The sequence below is a fragment of the Gavialis gangeticus genome, unplaced genomic scaffold (assembly GCF_001723915.1).
Source record: "Gavialis gangeticus isolate Ggan-Ray unplaced genomic scaffold, GavGan_comp1, whole genome shotgun sequence".
NCBI lineage: Eukaryota > Metazoa > Chordata > Crocodylia > Gavialidae > Gavialis > Gavialis gangeticus.
In genome coordinates, this window is record NW_017729000.1 from 8,184,999 (window position 1) to 8,206,222 (window position 21,224).

General features: G+C 45.2%; 1 protein-coding gene across 1 annotated transcript in view; it reads left to right on the forward strand.

The window, feature by feature from the left end:
* The window catches only part of COL23A1 (collagen type XXIII alpha 1 chain), a 336,766-nt gene that overhangs the window by 288,869 nt on the left and 26,673 nt on the right, over positions 1–21,224 (forward strand). The window contains exons 6-10 of the mRNA XM_019505969.1: positions 8,019–8,045; positions 10,178–10,204; positions 10,716–10,742; positions 19,290–19,406; positions 20,115–20,150. Of these exons, the coding sequence (XP_019361514.1) occupies positions 8,019–8,045; positions 10,178–10,204; positions 10,716–10,742; positions 19,290–19,406; positions 20,115–20,150 (234 nt within the window). The remainder of the gene's footprint in view (positions 1–8,018; positions 8,046–10,177; positions 10,205–10,715; positions 10,743–19,289; positions 19,407–20,114; positions 20,151–21,224) is intronic.

A 21,224-nucleotide genomic window follows, 5' to 3' on the forward strand; every position in this document is an offset into this window, starting at 1 on the left:
TATCGTCACTGCCCCCTGCAGTCGTCTGGGCAAAGGTTCAGGCGAACCTCACAAATGTCAAGTCCCTTCCTCACCCGTAGTTTGCTGGGTTAAATACACCTCCACTGTGCTATTTAGCACCTTGTTCCATGATCTCTCACTTTTCTTTTCAGGTGGAGAAATGAACCCCCAAGCTGATTGATCTAAATCCTTCTCTTCAATGGCCGGAGCAGAAATGCCTTCCTGGAGCTGTTTGGCAGAGCAGCACGGTGTGCTTGTTAAGCACCAGTGCAGTAATATGAGGGACATAAGTCTTTGGGCTTAATGAACTGATGGAGCAGAGAGCGTCCTGGCAATGAGGCATTAATTATGGGCACTGGGCACTGGCTGGCGTCTGGCCATTTGTCCACCCATGTCCTGCTTCATATTGCATTGGGACTGCGGCCAGCTCCAAAACCTTTGCACTAAAGCTCCCCCTTGGGCCTCACCTGTTGGTTCTTTTCACACGAACGGTCCCCCTTGCCGGCTTGAAGCACCAGAGGTCTGCACGTCACTCGGTTGCATCTCTGGAGGTTATACCTAAGTAAAGGGAGGTGAGGTGATGCAAAGTAAGGTTTCTGTGGCTGCTTTCTGTGCAAGTCTGCTGAAAAATGCTTTGGACACTGAAGCTCAGCTCAACCCATCCCAAGGCCTGTTTGGGGTAGAGCAGTATCTTGTGTGAGGACCCTCAGCTGATCTAACCCACCCTCCGGCTCTCAGTGTAGTGGGAATTTCAGGAAGGGAAGGGACCAGAATATCCTATCCTCATTATAAAAACCGTTGAGCAAGTTGCTGCACATTAGAGTTGCCTACAGGCTGTCGCATCTCTCCATGACACTTGGCCTTGCAAAGAGATCCATGGGACTCCACGCTGATGTTGCTATCTGGGTGTGCGGGCAGTTGGGCCCTCTGCAAACAAGCCATGCCATCTAGCTAACTATACAGCATCTGCTGTGCTCTGGGCTTTCATTTGAAAACTGAAGCATTGCTAAGCAAAGGCTAATTTTATTTTGGAGGCTATTGCATTTCCCACGGAGTATCTTACTGTTGTGCAAATATTTATATTTACAAGTTATCTTTGCTTAGCCAAGAGAATCTGTGATGCATTTAAATGTTAACAAGCAAACCTGAACCCACAGTTGAACCCACATGACTTTCCCTGCTAAATCTGCCATGAAGGAATTTGCCAGGCTTTGCTTTGGGACTCTGCTCCTCGGAGCAGTTTCTCAAAATGAAAACCTTGTATTGATTTCCGCAGAAAGTATGCTAGGAAGAAGAGCGGGCTCCTTCCCTGGATGCCAAATCAGTTAGTTGCCACGACTTACAATGTAATTTTGTTCTGCCAAAGTCTTTTTAAGCAAATCTACGGACATGAAACATGACAAGCTCCAATTCTTTTGTAAATTACTTTTTTTTTTTCAGTTGTGCAACCATCTTGTCTAGTAATTTTCAGCGTTTAGGTTTTTGGCGCAGAAGATCTTCAAAACCCAATTTGTTAAAGAAATGGAGCCATGAAACTTCATTTCTAGATGAAGACCTTGTGTGTGAAATTTTAGAGCAGATGGGAGCATTTAGAGACCTAATTCACAACCCTGGGGCATGCTAAGCTAGATTTGTGTCATGCATAGGAGCCTATCAAACGTAAATGCAGCGTAAATATTGTAGACTTGTTGAAGAGACAGAAATAGTCTCCATCTCAGGATGTTTTTACCCCTTTGCTCTAATCCCTCGCAGGCTCGTATAGATAAGCACTAGCCCCAGTGCAAACACTGGGCGGCATAAGATTGAGGACTGGTTCTGGTGTAATGCTCAGGCACTAGAGTTGCCATCTTGCGCCACTGTTGCCTTGTGCCAGTACTGAAACTCTACATGTGGTAGTTGCTTTCCTTTAGCAAATTGTCGTGTTCATTTTCCTGAGTAGTGGTGGACAGCTGTTGAAGGAGGATGACAGGCTGCCATATGCTAAGGGAAGATTTCCAAAGCTGCCTAGAGGAATTAAAGCTCAAATCTCCAAAAGGAGATTTAGGTGCTATAACCAGATCACTGAGTGGAATACCCGATCCTGGCAAAAAAGGTCCTCTTAGGTGTTGGCTGATGTCTCTGTCAATTGGGACTGTGTTTTTTCCCATGCTCCTGACCAGTAACATTATACTGGCAAAATAAGTGCAGAGCAGGGCTTTCCTCCCACTTTGCAGGGAAGTGGTCTCATTCCATATTGCCGCTACAACCATAGTCGCTGCAGCAATGTGCAAGGTTTAACTATGGCCATTGCTGGTAGGATCCAGGTTAGAGACATGGAGAGTCCTGTTGCAGGTCAACTCCCTACTCGGCATCCCCTAACTCCATGGAATGTGTCTGTTAGTGTGTTTGTGAATCCCTTTTCATGGGGGCTTTTGGGAATTGATTCTAGCAATAATTGCATTTAAGTGCATCTTTAATGGTCATGCGGACAAGGCATTAGGCAATTTCTGGTATTATTCATTTCATAAGTAAAACGCACGTCTTCGGAAAATCTTCGATATTTTTGCTAATATGCTGAATGACAGATAATGATTCCAGCATGGCCATGGCAAGCATACTGGCAAGCAGGCTATGCTTACGCTCTTGCAGGAAGAAGACGGAAGAACCAGTGCATTGGTTTTGCGGGACAAGGTATCAGTCATCTTACAAGTATGTCTGCTGGTATTAGGGCTCTTCACTAACAAGCCTGCTCATTTAAGCCAGGGGTCTGCTATCAAGAGTTTAGCTGGTATATTTGCCAAATCCCTTATGGGCAAAGCAGCTTATACCAGGATATGAGGAGTTTTGCTGGAAGAGTTTATACCAGTTTCCCAAACAAAGCAATCGGAAGAATGAGTGGAATTGTGCCACTCATAATGCTTTTTGCCAGTATGAAAATGTCCTAAAGCATCACACTTGCAACAAATCCAGTTACACCAGCAAAAGTTTAGCTTGTAATCCTGTTTTTGGAACCAGTCTCAGTGCACTGAGACTATCACAGACCATGGCTCCAGATAGTTTGTGATGCCAGCCCCTTTGAACGGCAGTCGCTTCTTGCCTCCTGTGTTCTCATGCTGAAATCCTGTTTCACCCTGTTTTGAAGCTGCAGAGAAAAAGGTCAAAATGCATGCGTTTGGATTTGTTTAAACTGCCTGTAGGATTTCCCCCTGCCCTACATGGCAGGAAGCACTTTACTCTGGGAGAAACTCCCAAGCCGGGAGAACCGTCCTCTTAGCTATCTCCGCATTTGTTTACTCTAGGCTTTTTTTTTTTTTTTTTTTAATCCTAACTGTTGTTAACACAAGCGCATCTCTGCCAGCAAATATGCTACTGCAGTGGAAAGGCAAAAGGCCAGCTAACTTGGATATTGTCTATACTTGCTCTAAGTATAGACAGACAGTGGGGAGTTGGTTTTTATCATCTGGGGTTGCTGGGGTTTTTTTTTTTTTTTTTTTAGAGAAAACGCATGGAGTGGCCTCAGTCTTACTGGAAAGAATCAAGCAACAAATGTGGCATTGCCCATATGTGATACAGGTTTTCTCTTCACTGGGAAATCAAGCTGCGCTCTTACTTCCTGGGTGCTAATGGGCAGAAACTACATTACCTGCTTGTTAGAAGGTAAGGGCTTCCCTTAGCTTCCCAGAAACTAAGGGAAACCCTAAACTCCTCATAGGTTTTTGGGCTTTTTTTTTTTAATTTATTTATTTCAGCTGTCTGCTAGTGACACGCTACCTTCACTTCGCTAGCTGCGGGGTAAGACCACACTGTATTTCCTCGGACGCTGTCAGAGTGCAAGGAGCCAGGGAAGAGGAGTGTTTGGGAGCCAGCTGACAAACGTATTCATTATTGTTCAACGTATTCATTATTGTGTTTTGGATGCTGAAATACTGCGGTACCCTGATGCTTCTGTCACTCGGTGCACTTATCTGAGCAATTCAGCATCTGGGGAAAAGTCATCCTTGTCCAGAGCGACAAGACTTCGGTGCCACTTCTGTGCTCGCTGAAGGATTGAAATGGTTTGTAGACCTAGACCTGGCCTATGAGGCAGGCATTCATCCTTTGTGCATGTGGGGGAGAGAGGAGGAGAAATGAAATGCTGTTTAAACACTCTCTGCCTCCCCATTTGGAATGGCAAAACGGCCAATTTTTTCTTGTTTCAGAACATGTATGAATAAAGAAGCAGCATCCTCCGGCATTGAAATGCTACATGCCAAAAGTAGTCATGGAGCCAACATTTAGGGCCCTAGTACACACTGCAGCTCAAATCCTGCATATTGTTTTACTATATTCTATACTTAATGTTCAAAATATAAGGAAGCATGCTTTGACAGAGCAGGCTGGGCCCCAGTTTCTCAAACGGGTCTGTGCGCACGCAGGTACCACTTAGCGGTAATTCTGCCATTTACCTCTGCCCCGTGTTGCCTGCCTCTGTTCCCTAATCCATCTCCTCTCAAACTACTTGTGATGCTGCAAACCTGAAGGCTTTGAGAAGGTTCCCTTGAATTGGACAGATGGAGAAACGTGTCACTCCGAATCTGGAGGATTGCTCCCCAAGTGTCATTAGTCTCAACTGTCCAAGTTTCAAATGGGTTGTCATACAGAGAGTGTCCCCAACCAAAGCCCTGCCAAATTTAATAGGACTGGACTGGTGCTTGGACTTTGGGCTTGTTGTACTGAAGGGTGAGTCTTGCCCCACAAAGAGGGGAGCATTTTGTTTTTAAACTACCTAGAAGTCCAGCTCAGTCTCAAAGTACCTAGCGTAGCATTCACATTTGCATGTGCTAACAGTCGCAGCATGAGGATGCTTTTGATAATTCAAAGCTTAGACAAAGCAAACCACGTTTTCAGAAGCTGCCTATTAATTGGCATGTACAGTTTTTAGGCCCAATAAACTTTCATCTTTGCTTGGGCAGTTGGCTGGATAAAGTGTAAACTCACTTTAACTCAGTTAATGCCTCGCCCCCCCTTACCCACCCATGGATTTGGGTGGTACAAATAATTGGATTTTGAAAACCTCAGTTGTGAGGCCTGCATCATCTTGACTGCTCAAATGTAATGGTTCAGATGAAGATCCTTTTGAAAATGTGGTCTGAGCTGGCTTTTGTCATATATTGGCTATTAAACAACTTGCTTCAAATGCTAACCTTGAGAAAGGTATCGTTCTCCTTTCTGGATGCCACTTTGTGCATTGGTACAAAACAGCAAAGTAAAAGCAGCTGGACTGGGATTTTAAATTATTTTTTTCCCCATCCTTAAATCCTTGAGGCTTTGTTTGGTTATATTTTGAAAACTGGAATTGGCTCCAATTTCCATATTTGCTTTATGTCAGGTCTTACCAAACTAAAACTAGTTCAGCATGCTATAGGAATTCTTCTCGCTTGTCTGCTTACCTTTCGTGCCCTAAAAAAACAAAAAAAAGGAAGAACCACTGGATAATATTATTCTGACAAGATTAAAACATCATAGAAAACCCACAACTTGTGTATTTATCATAAAGGCAAAACAGAATCTCACTTTGTATAGATCTCTCTAAAGTACATGAATGTGAGAACAAGGTGCATCTAAAGCTACTGGTACTTTGACATGCATCTCCTTTGAATTCCCAGAGAAAAATCAATGTGTAGCACTCGTAGGTGATTCTTTCAAATAGATATGAACAGCTTGGGTTAGAAAAGGGGCTGGCATAAAGTACAGAGAATGTGATTTTTGAAGGTGGGAAAGCTTTTGATCCAGTCCACAAGTCTGTAAACTTAAAGAGGCAATTTAGTCACTTATATTAACAATTGGTGCCAATCATGTATCTTTAGATGAACTTGATGGGGGCGGGGGGGGAGATTAAAAAAAAATGTCGGTAGAGGACATTTTAAGCCACTTTAGAATTATTGTGTATGTAAGGATTGGCCCTTGCTTCTGGTAAACTGCTCTAGGAATGATTTAATTCATTTGATAACCAGTAATAGAGGCACAGCACTTCATCATCTGTTTTAACACATTTTCCTAACACAATTGTTCCTATTCCAAACTTTTCAAGCTACATCTCTGCAGCTGCTGCAAACTAATATTTGGAACAGCCAGCTGGATGGAGACTTTTTTAAATGCAATTCATGAGATCCTCTTGCTCAGTTTTCATCTCCCCACCCCCCTGCCTTAACTGCATCAACAGAAGACTTTGAGCAGAACTAAATCTTTACCCTAATGTTTCATTTAGAAAACATGGAACAACTTGAGTACATCTTGTTGTGTAATACACTGGTCCAAATTATGTTTGCTTTAGTAGTAACTCCAGATTTACATCACTGTAATGTGAGAGCAGTTTTCAGCCCCGTGTGTTTATAGAGAGATGCTGGCAGATGAACCATATGTTATACACATGAAGCCATGATGTGCAAGTCTGGGAAAGAAAAGTGCTGGCTCTAAGGTATAACGTTGTGATTCTTGCCCTTAATTTACAAGATGACACAAAGCTACATCCTATTCGGGGTTGAGAACATACTCAAGATCAAAATCACATGTTTGAAGACACAAATGACATTTTCCAACTTTGTTTTTATCAGTATGTGGCTCAAAGCGTTTGCATCAAGGTCTAGTTGTTGGGTTTCTTACATGATACAGTGACATCTGCTCACCAGCATTGAAGAAGGGCTGAGCCATACCAGACATCCATTGCTAGCAGATAGCAGATAGCTCTGCTGAAGGGTTAGATGAGGCCTCACCACTGTCGTAGCTATTCTCCAAAGCACAGTTGGCTAAAATCAAAGGCCCTGGTTCAGCAAAGCAGTTCAGACCATGCTTAATTCCATTATTATCCAATAAAGAACATGTTGAAACTTAGGCAGATATTTAAGGTGCATTGATGTTGTCTGGGTTTGAGCTATTGAACTATTCCTATTGAGAAGTAGCTGACCAAGAGCCAAAGGCTTTGCATGGGTTGTTAGGAAGGGTAGCACTAGTCTTGTGCGTGAGACAACCACTGTCCTCCCAACACTTACGTTTTCCTCTTCCCTGAGCATCTTGCTTTACAGCCATGGGCTAGCCCAATACATTTAATGGAGGGGTGGGCAAAATGCAGCCTGTGGGCCAAATGCAGCCCACCAGGCTATTCTATCCAGCCCGTGGGGCCTCTAAAAAAAATTTAGAAAATTAATAATTATCTGCCCCTGGCTGCCTGTCATGCAGCCCTTGATGGCTTGCCAAAACTCAGTAAGCGGCCCTCCACCCAAAATAATTGCCCGCCCCTGGTTTAGTGGTTTATAACAGCTAGGTACAGGACAAAGATTGCCTCCATTCATTACCTCCCAGGAATCGATAGTAAATAGATCTGCATGTCCCAGGGTACTTACCATATTTCCTCTGGGAATCCTAAAATGGGTGGATTTAATGGGTAATTAGAATTGCTAAGGCCCAGGTTCTGTAGGCATTTGTGTAGATACCTAAATTTCTAGGACCACTGTGGTGAGAGGAGCTGAATGTGTGCATAGACCTCTGCAGAATAGGGGCCCAAGATGCCATCCTGCTCCTAACTACAGGATTCTCGGCACGCTTTGTGGGAGTCCGTCTCCTGCATTCAGGACGGTGCATGCCCAATAAGACTTGGGTACAAAGGCTTTAACAAAGCTTAAAAAAGTCCAATCACTCGTGGGGTCTGTCCTGCATCCTGCCGTACCTCCCCTAGCCAAGCACATTCTGCTCGTGGCCTCTGAGAGCCTGAAATTCCCAGAGAGATCTGTGCACTGTGCCAAAAAGGTAGCAACATACTCTTCCCACTAAGCCTTTTGTTTCCTTTTACGCTCCTTTCCACTTTCCCTGTTGCTTGACAACACTGATTGTCCTCTCTTACCATACTCTTATTGGTCTGAGAGAGAAATTTAACCAATATATCCTCTGTCTTAGAGTGTTTCTTAGAACATAACTAAAATTGTTGTGTTTGTGACTTAGTTCTGTTTTTCTAATACAGTATCCTTGCTTTTCTCTCTCTCTCTCTCTCTCTCTTTTTTTTTTAGGGGCCTCTTGGTCTGGATGGCAAGCCTGTAAGTAGAGCTCTAAGTGCAAGTATTTCTACTTGCTTCATGAGAGAGGAGCACAATTCCAGCACAGTTATGATGATCTGTGACACAACTATGCATGAGACAAGGTTGCTGTGTGATTTCTAGCACACACTGACTTACCCATGGGAAAGAAGTCATTGGGACAGTCTAATTTACTATCCTGTGGGTGGGCGTCATCATACAGGTGCACTGCAGCACCGATGTGGGCCCCTGCTGTCTCTAGCAGAACTAATCATAGTATGTAACGATAAGTCTATTGATAAGATGTTGGCAACATTGGGGCCTTTATGGGTGTTTTTACTCTGAAAGGTGATTGTAGCATTGGCATTTGGGAGTTGCATGGCTTTGGGGTCTTCTGCATCCAGTGTTGCTCACTTGCAAGTGAAGAGAAGTGCTTTCCTAACTGCCCCCTGAACTTAAGCTGGGCCCTTTCCTCTCTCCACACCAGCTCTGTAAAGATGTGCCAAGTTCTACCCTTGGGAGCATGTGAAGAGCCTTGTCTCTGACTTAGCACAGGTGCAAGGGATTGTCTTTAAAATGGAACTGAGGAAGTAAGGCTGCTGATGCAGAAGCAAGGGCTGCCTCTTAGCTGGGTACCAGCAAGGCAACAAGTAGGGAAACACTGCAGCCACAAGTGAGCAGATCTGCCTAAAATCCTGGTCGCTAGATGGGACCTCATCATAGAGGATATTTACTCCAGAACTGCTATTTGTGCATCTACTTATTTTGCAATTTGCTTTTATATCACATTTCCCTCCACATTCACTAGAGGGCACCATGTGGACCCTTCTCAAACGATAGTCTCAGAGCAGCTCTTTCCTACTGAGAGAGCGAGCAGAGGCTTCTCCAGTAATTTTGACTGAAAAGCTACTCTAGCCATTTGTTGCTTGCCAGTTCAGGAATGGTTCATTAGAGCTGCAGATACACTGCATCTTTATTGCTACGCTGAAAAGAAGCTGCCTGATTTTGTAGTAGGAGAAAAACGATCAACCATCCAGTCAAGGTGTCTCTACCCAGCATTCAAACTGAATATGAACTGAACTTTCTTTAGTCATTTGAAAAAGTTGGTGTTTCCTACATGTATATTTTATATTCACAGAGAGAGAGAGTGTCAATCAGTCAGTCTTTTTTGGCCCTCCCAAATGGAGAAATATTAAAGAAAGAAATTTCACGAGAGAACCAGTTCTCCTATGTTTTCCATCCCTATTTTAAAAATTTGAGGAATGGGATCTTCTGAAAAGAGTTACAGGCTAGATGTTTAATGCTCACTTCTCCCCGACATCCATATACACAGGAGACTTTGTGCACAAAGTGAATATAGACTGATTTTAAAAAATAAGGCAGGGAAAAAGCAAAGCCCAGCCCTTCAAATGGCCAGATTCAAACCAGGATGAAAGACCTCTGCTCGTGAAAAGCAAGGGCCAAGAGTGTCATCCACGGCCAGTCTTGAAGCAAGGGTCTGTCCTGACCTTCTGCCTACGACCCATGCTCTATTGCATAGGCTATACGCTGTTGCTTCAGCAAATGGCATTTCCTGCCATCCACCATTACTTGTGCTGAATACAAAATACAATATCGTTGCTGCATTTTGGGCCTTGTCTGACGAGCGCATCAAAGCACGTTCCATGGCTGCTCTTTGAGGCTGTACCGTATCTCCTCTTTCCTGTCTCCTTGGAAGAAACATGACATCAGCAAATCGGCCAAGGAAAGTGCCCCATCCTCCTTATTTATTTTAAACAGATGTGTTATTGGGCATAGCATGCTTGTAATGATACGCTGTGCATGCGTTTCTAGAAGTGATTTAATAGTTCAAGAAATGCCTTGTATCTAGTTAATGTCATGTGTCCTTTGGATGTTGGCCAATGGTACTTTTTTTGCTCTTTGACTTTTGGGGTCCATGTCAAGAGGAAACGTATGATTTCACTGATGTGTCTTAGACCTGTCCCTTTTGGATAAAATAGCTTGTACCTTAACTTCAAGAGGAGAAATGTAGAGGAGATTGTGGGTTGGGAGGATTACTTCTTTTAATCCTAGTTGTTGAGCAGGAATATTGTAACAGGAATATGTCTGCCGATGCCTGTGCTAGTTACTTATTTTTATTTTTATGTTTACAGGGACCTCCAGGACCAAAAGGGGAAAAGGTACAAACTTAAGATCTCTAAAACCTCTCTCCCAAAACCCTGCTGAGTGGGTTAGCAGATAAGTGTGTCATCTCCATTACACTGGCATTACCCTAATGTGCTGCAGTCCTATTGTATCATTTTTTCATGATGGAGGGAGAAGCCGTAAAGCTACATTCTCCCCTTACTTTGGAAACCCTTTGCAAGGGAAAGGTACAGCAAGAAATACTGTGAAATATCAGGGTAGAAACAGTGCTGGGCTCTCTCCTCCGAGGGAAAGGATTAGCAGATGTGCAGGAACGGTTCCAAACAGTAGGGTTCAGACGCACCCCTTGGCTTGCGGTTTGGGATGTCCACATACCAGCTGCTTCTCCCCATTCCTTCAGCAGCTCAGTAGTTTTGTGGCTGTTTTCTCCTATAACCACTGAGCTGGGACAGCCATAGGAAGGCGGTTATTTCTGGAGCGAGAAATGCTTTGCCTTCAACGCTTGCTATTTGAACTCTGATTTCTGTTCTTCCCTGTTTTGTGTAGGGTGAACCAGGAGACTTTGGCCCGAGGGTAAGTACTGAGAGCGCTTGCTCTTTATCTAACCGGAAGGGATAAAGGGAGGCGGAGGTACGTGCAATGTGCCATTGCAAATTGTGATGCAACAATGGTTTGGGAAAGGTTTTATATTGCCCTCCAGGTTCTAATGGAGAACTGGAGAATTAAAATAGCACCTGAGAGCAGATTCCTGTAGAAAATGCATAGGATCTGCTTTAGACCAGAGCATAAGGGCTCTGCACTCACAGTGATGAGAAAATGGGACCCAACATATCATGAGGAACAAAGTGGTGTGGTGGAGACACCAGAATATTCGTGGTTTTTGCACTGTATCTGCGAGTGGTGGTTTCATTAGCCCATAGTTTATGGAGATTGGCTGAGCTGGCATTCCTGGGAAAAGGCAAAGAAAGGACATGTCAAAGCAGTGTTGCAGGGTGAACTGGGCTAAGCCTAGAGGCCAAGGCACAGGGCCAATATGCAGTTGGAGGCTGGTTCAGTGTTGCTTGGATGCATGGCCTCTCGGAGTCATAGGCAAGTAGAGCTGGCAAGGACCTCACGATCTTTTTTCTGTGTTTGTGCAGCCTAACATAGGCAGCTTGCAGTGTGCTGGGGGTAGGGGTGGCAAGCTCATCTCTTCGTCAAACCTCCAGCTTGTGCTGGTGGTAGAGCCTACCTCTTGGTACTACATCATGACGTGGCTTAAGCACCGCGTGTGACAGGGCATCTACCACCTTCTGATGGGTCAGCTGCTTCCATCGGTAATTGCATCTTCTTTCCAGCCTGGAGTTGTCCAGCTTCTGCTTCCAGCCTCTGTATCTAGTCATGCCTTTTCTGCTAGATTAGAAAAGTGTTGGGAGGAGGAGGAGGACCAGGCTGACCAAAGCCAAATACCGAGGAGTGGCCTGCTCTGCTCTGGGTACTGCCACAGTACTGGGCTAAATATGAAAGCTCTCAATGAGCACTTTGAAACAAAAAAACCCAAAAAGGTTTATGTAACTGAACAAAAAGGCTGGAAGCGGTTCCCAGCTGTTGTCAGTTCTGCATAGAAATAACAGGCATTTCAAAGTGCCCATGTTATGAAATAGCCTGGTGCCCCGGTGCGCCGAGTCCCTAGGGGATGCCTGACTGTGGGGCCTCAGCACCATTCTCAGGTGACCAGCCCGGCCCTCGAGGCTTGTGGTCCACAAATAAATTTAAACGTCTCTGGCTTTGAAGGCACTTCGGTGCTGCTCAGCACCTCTGCTCCCGTCCCGGAGGCATGCAGCCTTCTGATAGCATCTGGCCTAGATTATTTTTACTTCCTTCATTGAGTCTGTATCATCGCTACAGCCTCTGTGGTAGCTTGATTTCCTTGCTGATAGAGTACGTCAGGTCACGGTCAGTCCTGTGCTCTGCCATTATTATTAATTACGATGTTTATGGTCATGCCTCAGGGCCAGCCTGCATGGTGCTAGGCCTCATTGGAGATGCAAAGGAGTAATTTCTCCCTGCCTTGAAAAGATCCCGTGGAAGAAAGTTAGGACACCCAAGCAGAGCAAACAGCACGATGGCAACAAATGCCATGGCCGTGTCGCAACAGTTTGGAAGGAAGTTGGAAGGTGGGAGATGGGCAGTTTAGTGAGGAGGGGGCCTGGTGAGTGGAAAAGGTGTTCTTTTTTCATTTTAATCAAAAGGACCAGGGGAAAAATGGTTGAATTTTCCAGCGTGGTAGCCAAACTAAAAATCAGTTGTTTTCTTGACCCTTTGTACCTCCAGAGGCCTGTCCTGCTTCTCCAGCTGCTTCTGCTCGAGTCTGACTGACTCCTTTCTGCATATTTTCCCTTGGGGGCCATGTAGCATGAGCGAGACCACCTCAGTTCCACACTCCCCAGAACGAGGGGTCTCCCCTGCACAGTTTGGAATCTTGGAGCAAACCAAGTTATTGGAAGGAGCAACGAACAAAGGAAAAGGCAGCTGAAACAGATAAACCGGGGTAGGCAAAATAGAGCCCACAGGCCGGATGCGGCCCTCCAGGCACTTTCATCTGGCCGTGGTGCCCCCCCCCCAGCGAATTTCACCATGCCCAGCCCTTCCATCCACAAGGGTGGGAGCAAGGCGCCCATGTGTACAACCCCCCAATGTGCCCTGTTGGGCCTCGCTCCCACCCTCTTGGGTGGAGGAGCTCTGCCCAGCCAGCAGCGCGGGGCAGCAGGTAAGGAAGCAGCGGGGCTGGTGTGGGGGTGGAGTTGCAGCTGGGTGGAAGCAGGAGCTGCAGGTGCGTGGCACAAATCCCTGATGATACGGCAGGCTCCGCTCCCTCCTCAGAGCCATGCCTGCGCTGGGCACAAGCAACCTGACCTCCCCACCTGCTGCTGCTGCCAGCAGCTGGGACGGCACACTATGTGGGGAGTGTGTGGGGGGTCCCTAGACTCCCCACCCTGCCCCCACACCCCAACATACCCTATGCCCCCCTATACAGCCCTTCCAGCCCCCTCCACACACTCCCCCTCCACCCCCAAACAATATAAAAGAGTGACACTTTATTTTAGAGTTATTATGCAATCTCTTCTATATACAATACACAGTCACAAGTCATGCCAAATATGCTTTGTAATAAATATAAATATAGTAGGTGTCTGACTTCTAGTGTATGATTTTTTTTTTCTGGTTCTAAGATGGCAACCCCCCACCCTCCCAAAATGAGTATTTGGGCGGGGGGGAGAGCAAGGGGAAGGATTCCAGTGGCAAAGGTCAGGGGATAGGGGGCAGGACTTCTGGTCCCAATGTGGTGACCAGGGGGTAGGGCAACTGTCAAAAGGCAGGGCTACCTATGCTGCCAACAGCTTGCCAAAACTTATTAAGTAGCCCTCCGCCCAAAATAATTGCCCACCTCTGAGATAAACCCTAATACATATAACAAAAAGATCATTCACGAGGGAAGAGTCGTCATTACCCGGAAGGTACAGAAAGCTTAGGAAGATATTCCAAAGGAAATTTTTTTATCAATCTATTAAATATGTAGGTAGACTTCCCAAGAATATTGGGCGCAGACAGAAGTGACATTTGTCACATGACTGACCCCCTGAAAGTGCTCTACAGCTGTGCCATGACATATGTGCATGGCTGCAAAGGGCTTTAAGTGGCCTATTGTGTGACAAGTTAACCCTCATCAACTGAAGGATCAGATTAAAGGGCTCCACTTTTGGACCCCTTAGGGAACTTCCCTAGGGTCAATCTGTCGTGTGATGAACCTGTCATAAATGTTATCGCAGACTATAGTTGAGACTCCAGTTGGAAAAGTTCCCCCTTGGACTATTCTACAAGAAACAATGGTGTGATCTGTGTTTGCCAAACTTGGATTGCAAGTAAACAGTTGGAACACAAAACTCATTCAAATAAACTTGAAGCACTGAAAAATTGTGTGGGGGTATGTATGTAAAATATGGATGCTTTGTTTGGATATAAAATAAGCATCCAAAAAGTATGTTTAAAGCTGAGCAGGTTAAAGGAAGACAGTCCCAGAAATCAGGTTGCCTCTGATTTTTCCACCCCCCACCCTCAGAGCCTGTAATTATTTTATCACGCTTGATAGGTTCAAAGTACAGTGCCAGCTAATTTTAGTGGTAGTTCAGAGCACGCATCTCTGCAAATCTAGCCTGAGAGATGTTACATCATGCCCTCCAAAAATGAGGAACAGTCAATTAGTGGTCAGCTGTGGAAATGTTGCCAGCCTCACATAGGAATATGTGGGAGAGGCAGGGCTAGAAGCCAGCTCTGCTCCTGGGTGGCATTCTGCTGCCTTAACCAGGCAGCTGGCTTTTCTCTTCCTGCAGTTCACTTGCTTCATTCATCACCCGCCTTCCCGCTTCAGCCATAAACGAGGCAGGGTCTTACAGACGGCAGCTTCATTGACCATGTGGCTCTGAGACATTCCCAACCATGGGCCCGAGATCCTGGGAGAAATAGGATGTGATCATACAGTTGAAGACTCGATGACGGCCTTTTCTTACATACCCACGTGGGAGCCAAGTTACGATTAAGAAAGAAAGAGGGGACATAAAATGAAGCTAGTAGGTAATCAGTTTAAAACTAACAGTGTGTCATTAAAGGGTGGACCGCATTCCCACCAGATGTGGTGGAAGCTGACAGTTTAACCAGACTCAAACAGGGATTGGGCACATGCTTAGAGGAAAGGGGCATCAGGAGCAATTCAATGCGGGAGTGAGGGGCACGGCCCCTGAATCGGAGCTTCCTAGACATGAAACGCTGGAGGCTACAAGTGGAAGAGGAACAGTGGAAAAAACCTTGGTCATACCCTGTTCATTCTCCCTTTCAGCAGCCGTTCCCTGCTGCTGTGCACAGGAGATTGGGCAAGAGGGACCTAGGAAACGGCAGTTATGTTCTTCCATTAAGATGATGTGATCCCAAGCCTGGCAGGAACTAGTGTCTGAGTTGAGAACTTAATGTTCTTGTAACACAGATGTTTGGATGTAATAAATTCAGAGAATAACTGACAGCTACCATTGTCCTTTTGTTGGATTTAGAAGAAACAGAAAAACAACACAAAACAGAAGCCTGATCAGACAGAAATTATAAGTTATGCAGTAAATCAGCTGAAAATAAATGTCACTTACATATTTTTTTTCTCATTTTGTCTGGGATGGTTTAGACAGAGATGATCTTGCTTCAAGGAGTGGGTTGGACTAGAGGTCCCTTCCACCCTTGTTTTTCTGATCTTGATGTCCTGGGGAGAAATGTGAATATGCATGTCAGTGAGACCACATTGCAAAGCACTGATGATGCTCTGTGGTGGGTTTCCAGGAAGTCATCCCCGCAGCAGGATTGGATTGTTCCTTACTGTGAGGTGAATCCAAAATAACTCCTTGTGGTCAGAGTTACAGTTAGTTGTTTAAATGCTAGACAGGAGAGTCAAACTGCGGTGCAGTCAAAAGAGATGGAGGGAGATTATGAAAACATTTCCCTTTCAAACCACCAAGACAGCTGATAACTCATTTCATCTCGCTGTTTGTTGCACGCCTTCAAAGAACAGAAGATGCCAAGCGGCTTCCCATGCCGTGTCTGTGTTGGCTGTGCTCTCCTACATAATTTCCTCGGGTAATGCGTATCCCTACCTCCACAAGGGTTGCGTAAAACAAAGCTGGAGTTCAGTTTAGCCTCAAAGGTTTAAACCTGATTTTAAACGAGCTGCAGAGGAGGTAGGAAACAGCAGCCTCTGCCATTGCAAAGGCTAGATGTGAACAGTGTAAAAGCAATTCAGGTGCAGGCAGGGACCAGGTGGGATTTTTGAAACCTGCCTCAATATTTGTCTCCTCTGAGTTGGGGGAAAATCCCACTGATGCCTGTCTTCATTTTTAGGTAACTAAATAGCTTTAAGGTCTAGCCTGATATAGGGGTGGATCTGTGGGGGCTAGGGGTATGGTTGCACCACTTTGCTGCCGGATTACTGCCAAGAGCTCCTGTCTCAGCTGCTGGACACATGCACAATGAAGTCTTGCCTCCAGTTCACTGTCCTGGGTTCTCGACTGGCTTGGTACAGCGCCCTTTGATCTCCGTCAGAGTCTTTCCATCGGCCCAGTGACAGAGAAGGGACTCTCTTATCATAACTTTAATGTCTGTATATTTGCTCTTGAAAATATCCTTTTCTCCCCTGCTCTGTTCTACTGGGAAACACCACACTCCTCCCCAGAGCTCGCTGCATTTCAGTGAGGGCTGAGTTGATCCTTTCATGTGCGGTTTGGGGGTAAAATATCCTTTGGCTCGTTCAGATTTGGTTAGGGACTTGCTTTTTTTGCCCCATCCAGCTTTGTTGTCCCTCCTTTTTCTGAGAGTGGCTTGGTGGGAGTAACTGCAATGAGACCAAACCTGGACGTCTAGCAGACCCAGGAATCCTTGCCTTCCAGCTCCCGGCCTTATCCGTAAAGCAGGGTTTCCAAAACCCACACCAGCCATCTCCGTGTATGTTCAGACACTCAAGTAACACGAGGCTTTCAGGCTTTGGTCCTTGCGTACGAACCATATTCCCTGGGGCTGGTAGAAGAAGGAGTTGGCCTGCGGGCCAACTTTGCTAGTGGCATTTAGCTCAAAGCTGACCTGCTTTTGTCTCTAGCACGTGTTGGGATGTCTGGGATTGCGAACCGTGCCTGGAGGGGTTGGATGTCATGTTCCCTGACTAGGAATCGGGCAGGTGTATTCTTTAAATGGTTGCCAGACCTTAACCTGGGGTTCCTTCTAAACCTCCGCCAGCATCCTAATGACAGGTCTGATTAAATCCTAGGCGTTTTTGGTTTCAAGTCACTAAGGGAACATGTTCCTCTGGGTCGTGCAGGAGTCAAACCGGTGCTTTAGGAGAAGAAGCGTTTATTTTGCCTCCCTCTCCACACAGATCAGCCTGGAGGTTGAATGAGTGCAGCAATGAATGGGGACGGGCTCGATTAGATAGTTCTGCGTTGTGTGGAGCTGAGAGATGCACCTGTGGCTCACAGACCAAGGAAGACATTTAATATTCATTTTAGCTCTGGTTAGATGGGATATTCTTTCTCTCTGGGATGTACTTTCCATTGTGTTGGGTTGTGCTACCATATTTGTTGTATAGCAACACATTGAAATGGAGGACCCCGTCCATCTTGGCAGCTCTGAATGCCTTCTTTTGTGTGACATTAATGACAATCCTTCACTCTCCTGCTGCTTACCAATCCTCCCGTGGACGCAAAGACCTACAGCCACCACTGCTGCTTTTCCTTAAATATGTCCTTTCATGTCCCTTGTTCATTCCTTATCAAAGTTATTTTTGGAAGATAATATTGATTGAGCCTTTTGAAAAATCCCCCCCCACACTAGCTTTCATCTTGACTTCTTGATCTTTCCCGCTCCGCATCCCCCTCACCTGGCTTAGATGGTTTTTCCTCGCCACAATCACGGATTTCTTTCTAATGACCAGTTTGCTTTTACTCGACGAATCCTAAAGGTAGATGTTTTGAAACTCCTTCCTCTGGTGTGCTGTGCTTCCTCCTGCCTATCTTCTTTCTTTCCTATCTGGTAGCACCTTGACTGCCATTTTATATCATAAATATAGAGTGAAATCCAGGGATGCTTCCTGAATTTGCACTTAAGCAAGAACTCCATTTGAGTTTTGTGGGAGTTTGGCCTAAATAAGACGGGAGTGAAAACTAAAGCCTTGAGCTTGTGTGATTTGGTGTGGGGAAGGCATAGTCCTAGATGCAAAACTTGCACCATTTGCATAACAATAGTAATTACAAAATAACACAGAACATTTTCATAGGATCCTCGCACACACCCTTCCCTCAATTTTTCTTTAGGCAAAATTTGGTGGGCAGTCTCTTGACTGAGACAAAATTGGGGACAGTATGTAGAGTTTGCAGTAGTATCTTCCAAAGTGCATGAGTGATTATTGGAGCACAAGTCCTATCAAAAGTTTTTGGGATTTGTGTAATTGCCCCTGATTTGTGGATGGACCATCTTAAATGCAGGTGTCTCCTCATCTTGTTCACACTGCCCAGAAGTTTACACCCCAAACTTTCATGGATCTCTCCATTGTGGATTCCATGTGTTCAAGTAATCTGCTTTGCACCATAGAGGCTAGGCAGCTGGTGCTCACCAGCGAATCTATAGCTAGTGATCTGCACCGTGGAATTCACTTTCAGGTTTGGAGCATACCTCCTCCTGAACCTCATCCTGAAGAATTTGTGGATGTTTAACTGGAACAATCCTACACAAGATCCTAAACACTGCAAGTGGAGAGATTGTTAATTTGTTGTTATTTCCACAAGCAAAATATGGTGCAAGTTGAGTAATTTGAATCGATTGCAGTTGGACTGTAAAGAAGTTGCTTAAATACATTTTGATCTCTCTGCATGTTTGGTGAAGGCATGGTTTGGAGTTTGTGGTGTTCTCTGTAGACATTATGACTTAACTCGTGTTTTCCATACTCCTGTTTGCAGTGAGGCCCAGTCGTGTAGGATTTATTCAGACAAAATGTTTATCGGAAGCCACTGGGCAAAATCCTGATGGAGGGAGGGGTCAGGTACACGTTGTGGCCCAGGTACAGTCCTGCCTGCATAGGGATGGCATGACTGAAGGCTGGCGTTAACATGCACTGGGGCAGCCTTCAAAAATACAGGCCACCTCCCAGGGGGGCGCTGGCTTTGTTGGGGCTTCAGTAGGTGACCTGGAGCCTAGGTTTAGGTACTCCAAGTTGAATGTGTTGGCCTGAGTGCCCACTATGTAACTTGGCTGGTCCCTCATGCAGAGGAAAAGCAGTACGTCTCAAGGGAGCTGGACTTCTCTGGGGCTTGCCCAGCAGCCTTGTACTTGTATCACAAACTTAGCCTGGCAAATCAAAGGCATTTCCCACGTGCCCCTTAAATGTCCATCTTAAAATCTTTACCACCACTCCAAGACAAGACATCCAAACTATACTGATGGTGCTACCAAGGCACCAGTCCCCCACCCACGTCCCCTGCCAGCATCTCCAGCACTCAGGGCAAACCGTTTGCCTCTTCGTGTTTTTTGTCACGTCATAACATTTGTCTGAACTTCTTACAGGGTGATCAAGGTCGAGATGGAGCTGCTGGCCCACCTGGTCCCCCCGGACCACCAGGTGCAAGAGGGCCCCCTGGCGATACAGGAAAAGATGGCCCCAGGGGACCACAAGGCCCTCCCGTAAGGAACAACAAATACAAAGAATTTGCATTGTAAGATGGATAATACCCACAGTGTACTTCAGCAGGATACTAGCTGTGACAGGTCAAGACACAATGGTGCCAAGGGCCTAATCTGACCATGTGTCCCCAACAGTTAGTGCTAAGGATTGTTTGCTTCCTGTGTGGCCTCACCATGCAGGGAAGGCTGTGAAATGAGACCATTTAGCAGTGTGCCAGTAGCCTGGATTACCAGCGATTACTGAAAGGCTTTCAGAAAATGGGTACAATTCAGCTCTCTGCCCACCTCCGAACAGCTGCTTCCAGTGATTCCCTGAATGTAGCCTGACAAGGATCTAAATTCCCTGGTAGTTTGAGAAATTAAAGTATGTCAGTAGATGAAACTAACTGTCAAGGAGAAGGTATCATCCAGAGAGGGGGAAATGGGGAAGGGACAGATAGACATATTTTCTAGTATTCATGGCAAAGAGCTAAAAGTTAGCAAATATATATATATTTTTATATTCAATCAGGTTTGTACCTCTGTCCTGATCAAGAACCTTCACCAACCTGGTTCTAAATCTCCAACTCATTAATAACTCATTAAAATTCTGGGTATAAAATTAATAAACCTTAAAGTAATTAGTTTTGAACATTCTGGATAATGAAGGTTGCTGGTGCAGATGGCAATAATCAGCTTCATTGAATTGCTAACCTTTCCTTTCCCTAGGGCTTGAAAGGAGAGTCAGGAGAAGCCGGTGTGATGGTTAGTATTCAATGTGCAGTGGTTGTGTCGGCACTAATGGATTAAGTCTGCTTTACTAAACACGGGGTGTTTGCTTCAGCTACACATGCAGTTTTTTACTTGAATTCTCTTATTTATGTCAACCTATACCCCCACACAGTAAATTACTTTAATTGTGCCATCACTTGCTAATTAAGACAAAAAAGGATGGTGCTACTGTGCTGGGTTGGACCTGTCCAGAGATGGACAGCTGTCAAGCTTGGAGAAAAGTTTCAGGATCCTGAATAAACCAAATACTGCCTTGGGACTTCAGCTTTCTGTGTTGTGCCAAAATTAGGTGAGTCCTTTCTAATCATAGCTTTTCTATAAATATATCCTTTGTCCTTGCTCCTACCACCCCTGACTCTCTCAGTACTACCTCACTCTTCCAAAATTTGGATCATACTTATACAAGGAAATGCTTATTTTTTTGCCTCCTGAGAGTTTATTTCCATCAAGGCTTCATGCTTATGCTACAATCTGAAAATGAGTTTCACCAGGAGTTAGCTGTGAAATTTGAGACTAGAAATTGGCTGCTGTTCCAACCCTATGCACCAATGACGGATGAGGATTCAGTGGTGTCACAGGCTTTTCCCCAAGGCAAAGTTTTTTGGGTTTTTTTTTTTCAGGAATGGGTTTCGTCTCAAAGGACAAAGTAATCATGGGTCACTTTCCCCCATTGTCCCACACCTTTCTTCTGTGCTTGCTTTTCTATACCATGTTCTTGGAACCACTCCTCTATGGACATCAGACCTTTTGCACATCTTTACCATATGATACAGCTTGAATATACCAGAATGTATATTTAAAACAGCTGTCTGCCAACTGTGGAAGTAAAAAATTGAAGTGGGACAGAATAAAAAGTGCTAAGTATTTTGTAGGACAATAAACTAGTAGTAAAAGAAGATAGAGGGAAGAATCAGTTCTAAGCACTGAACCCTTTAAAAAGAGCAACCAGCAAGATAGTAAAGCCTCTGAAATGCAGGCAGAGGCTGATGCAGGAAAAGGTATGTTCAATCTCCCCAGGAGAAAGAGGAAAAGAACCAAAGGGGAGAC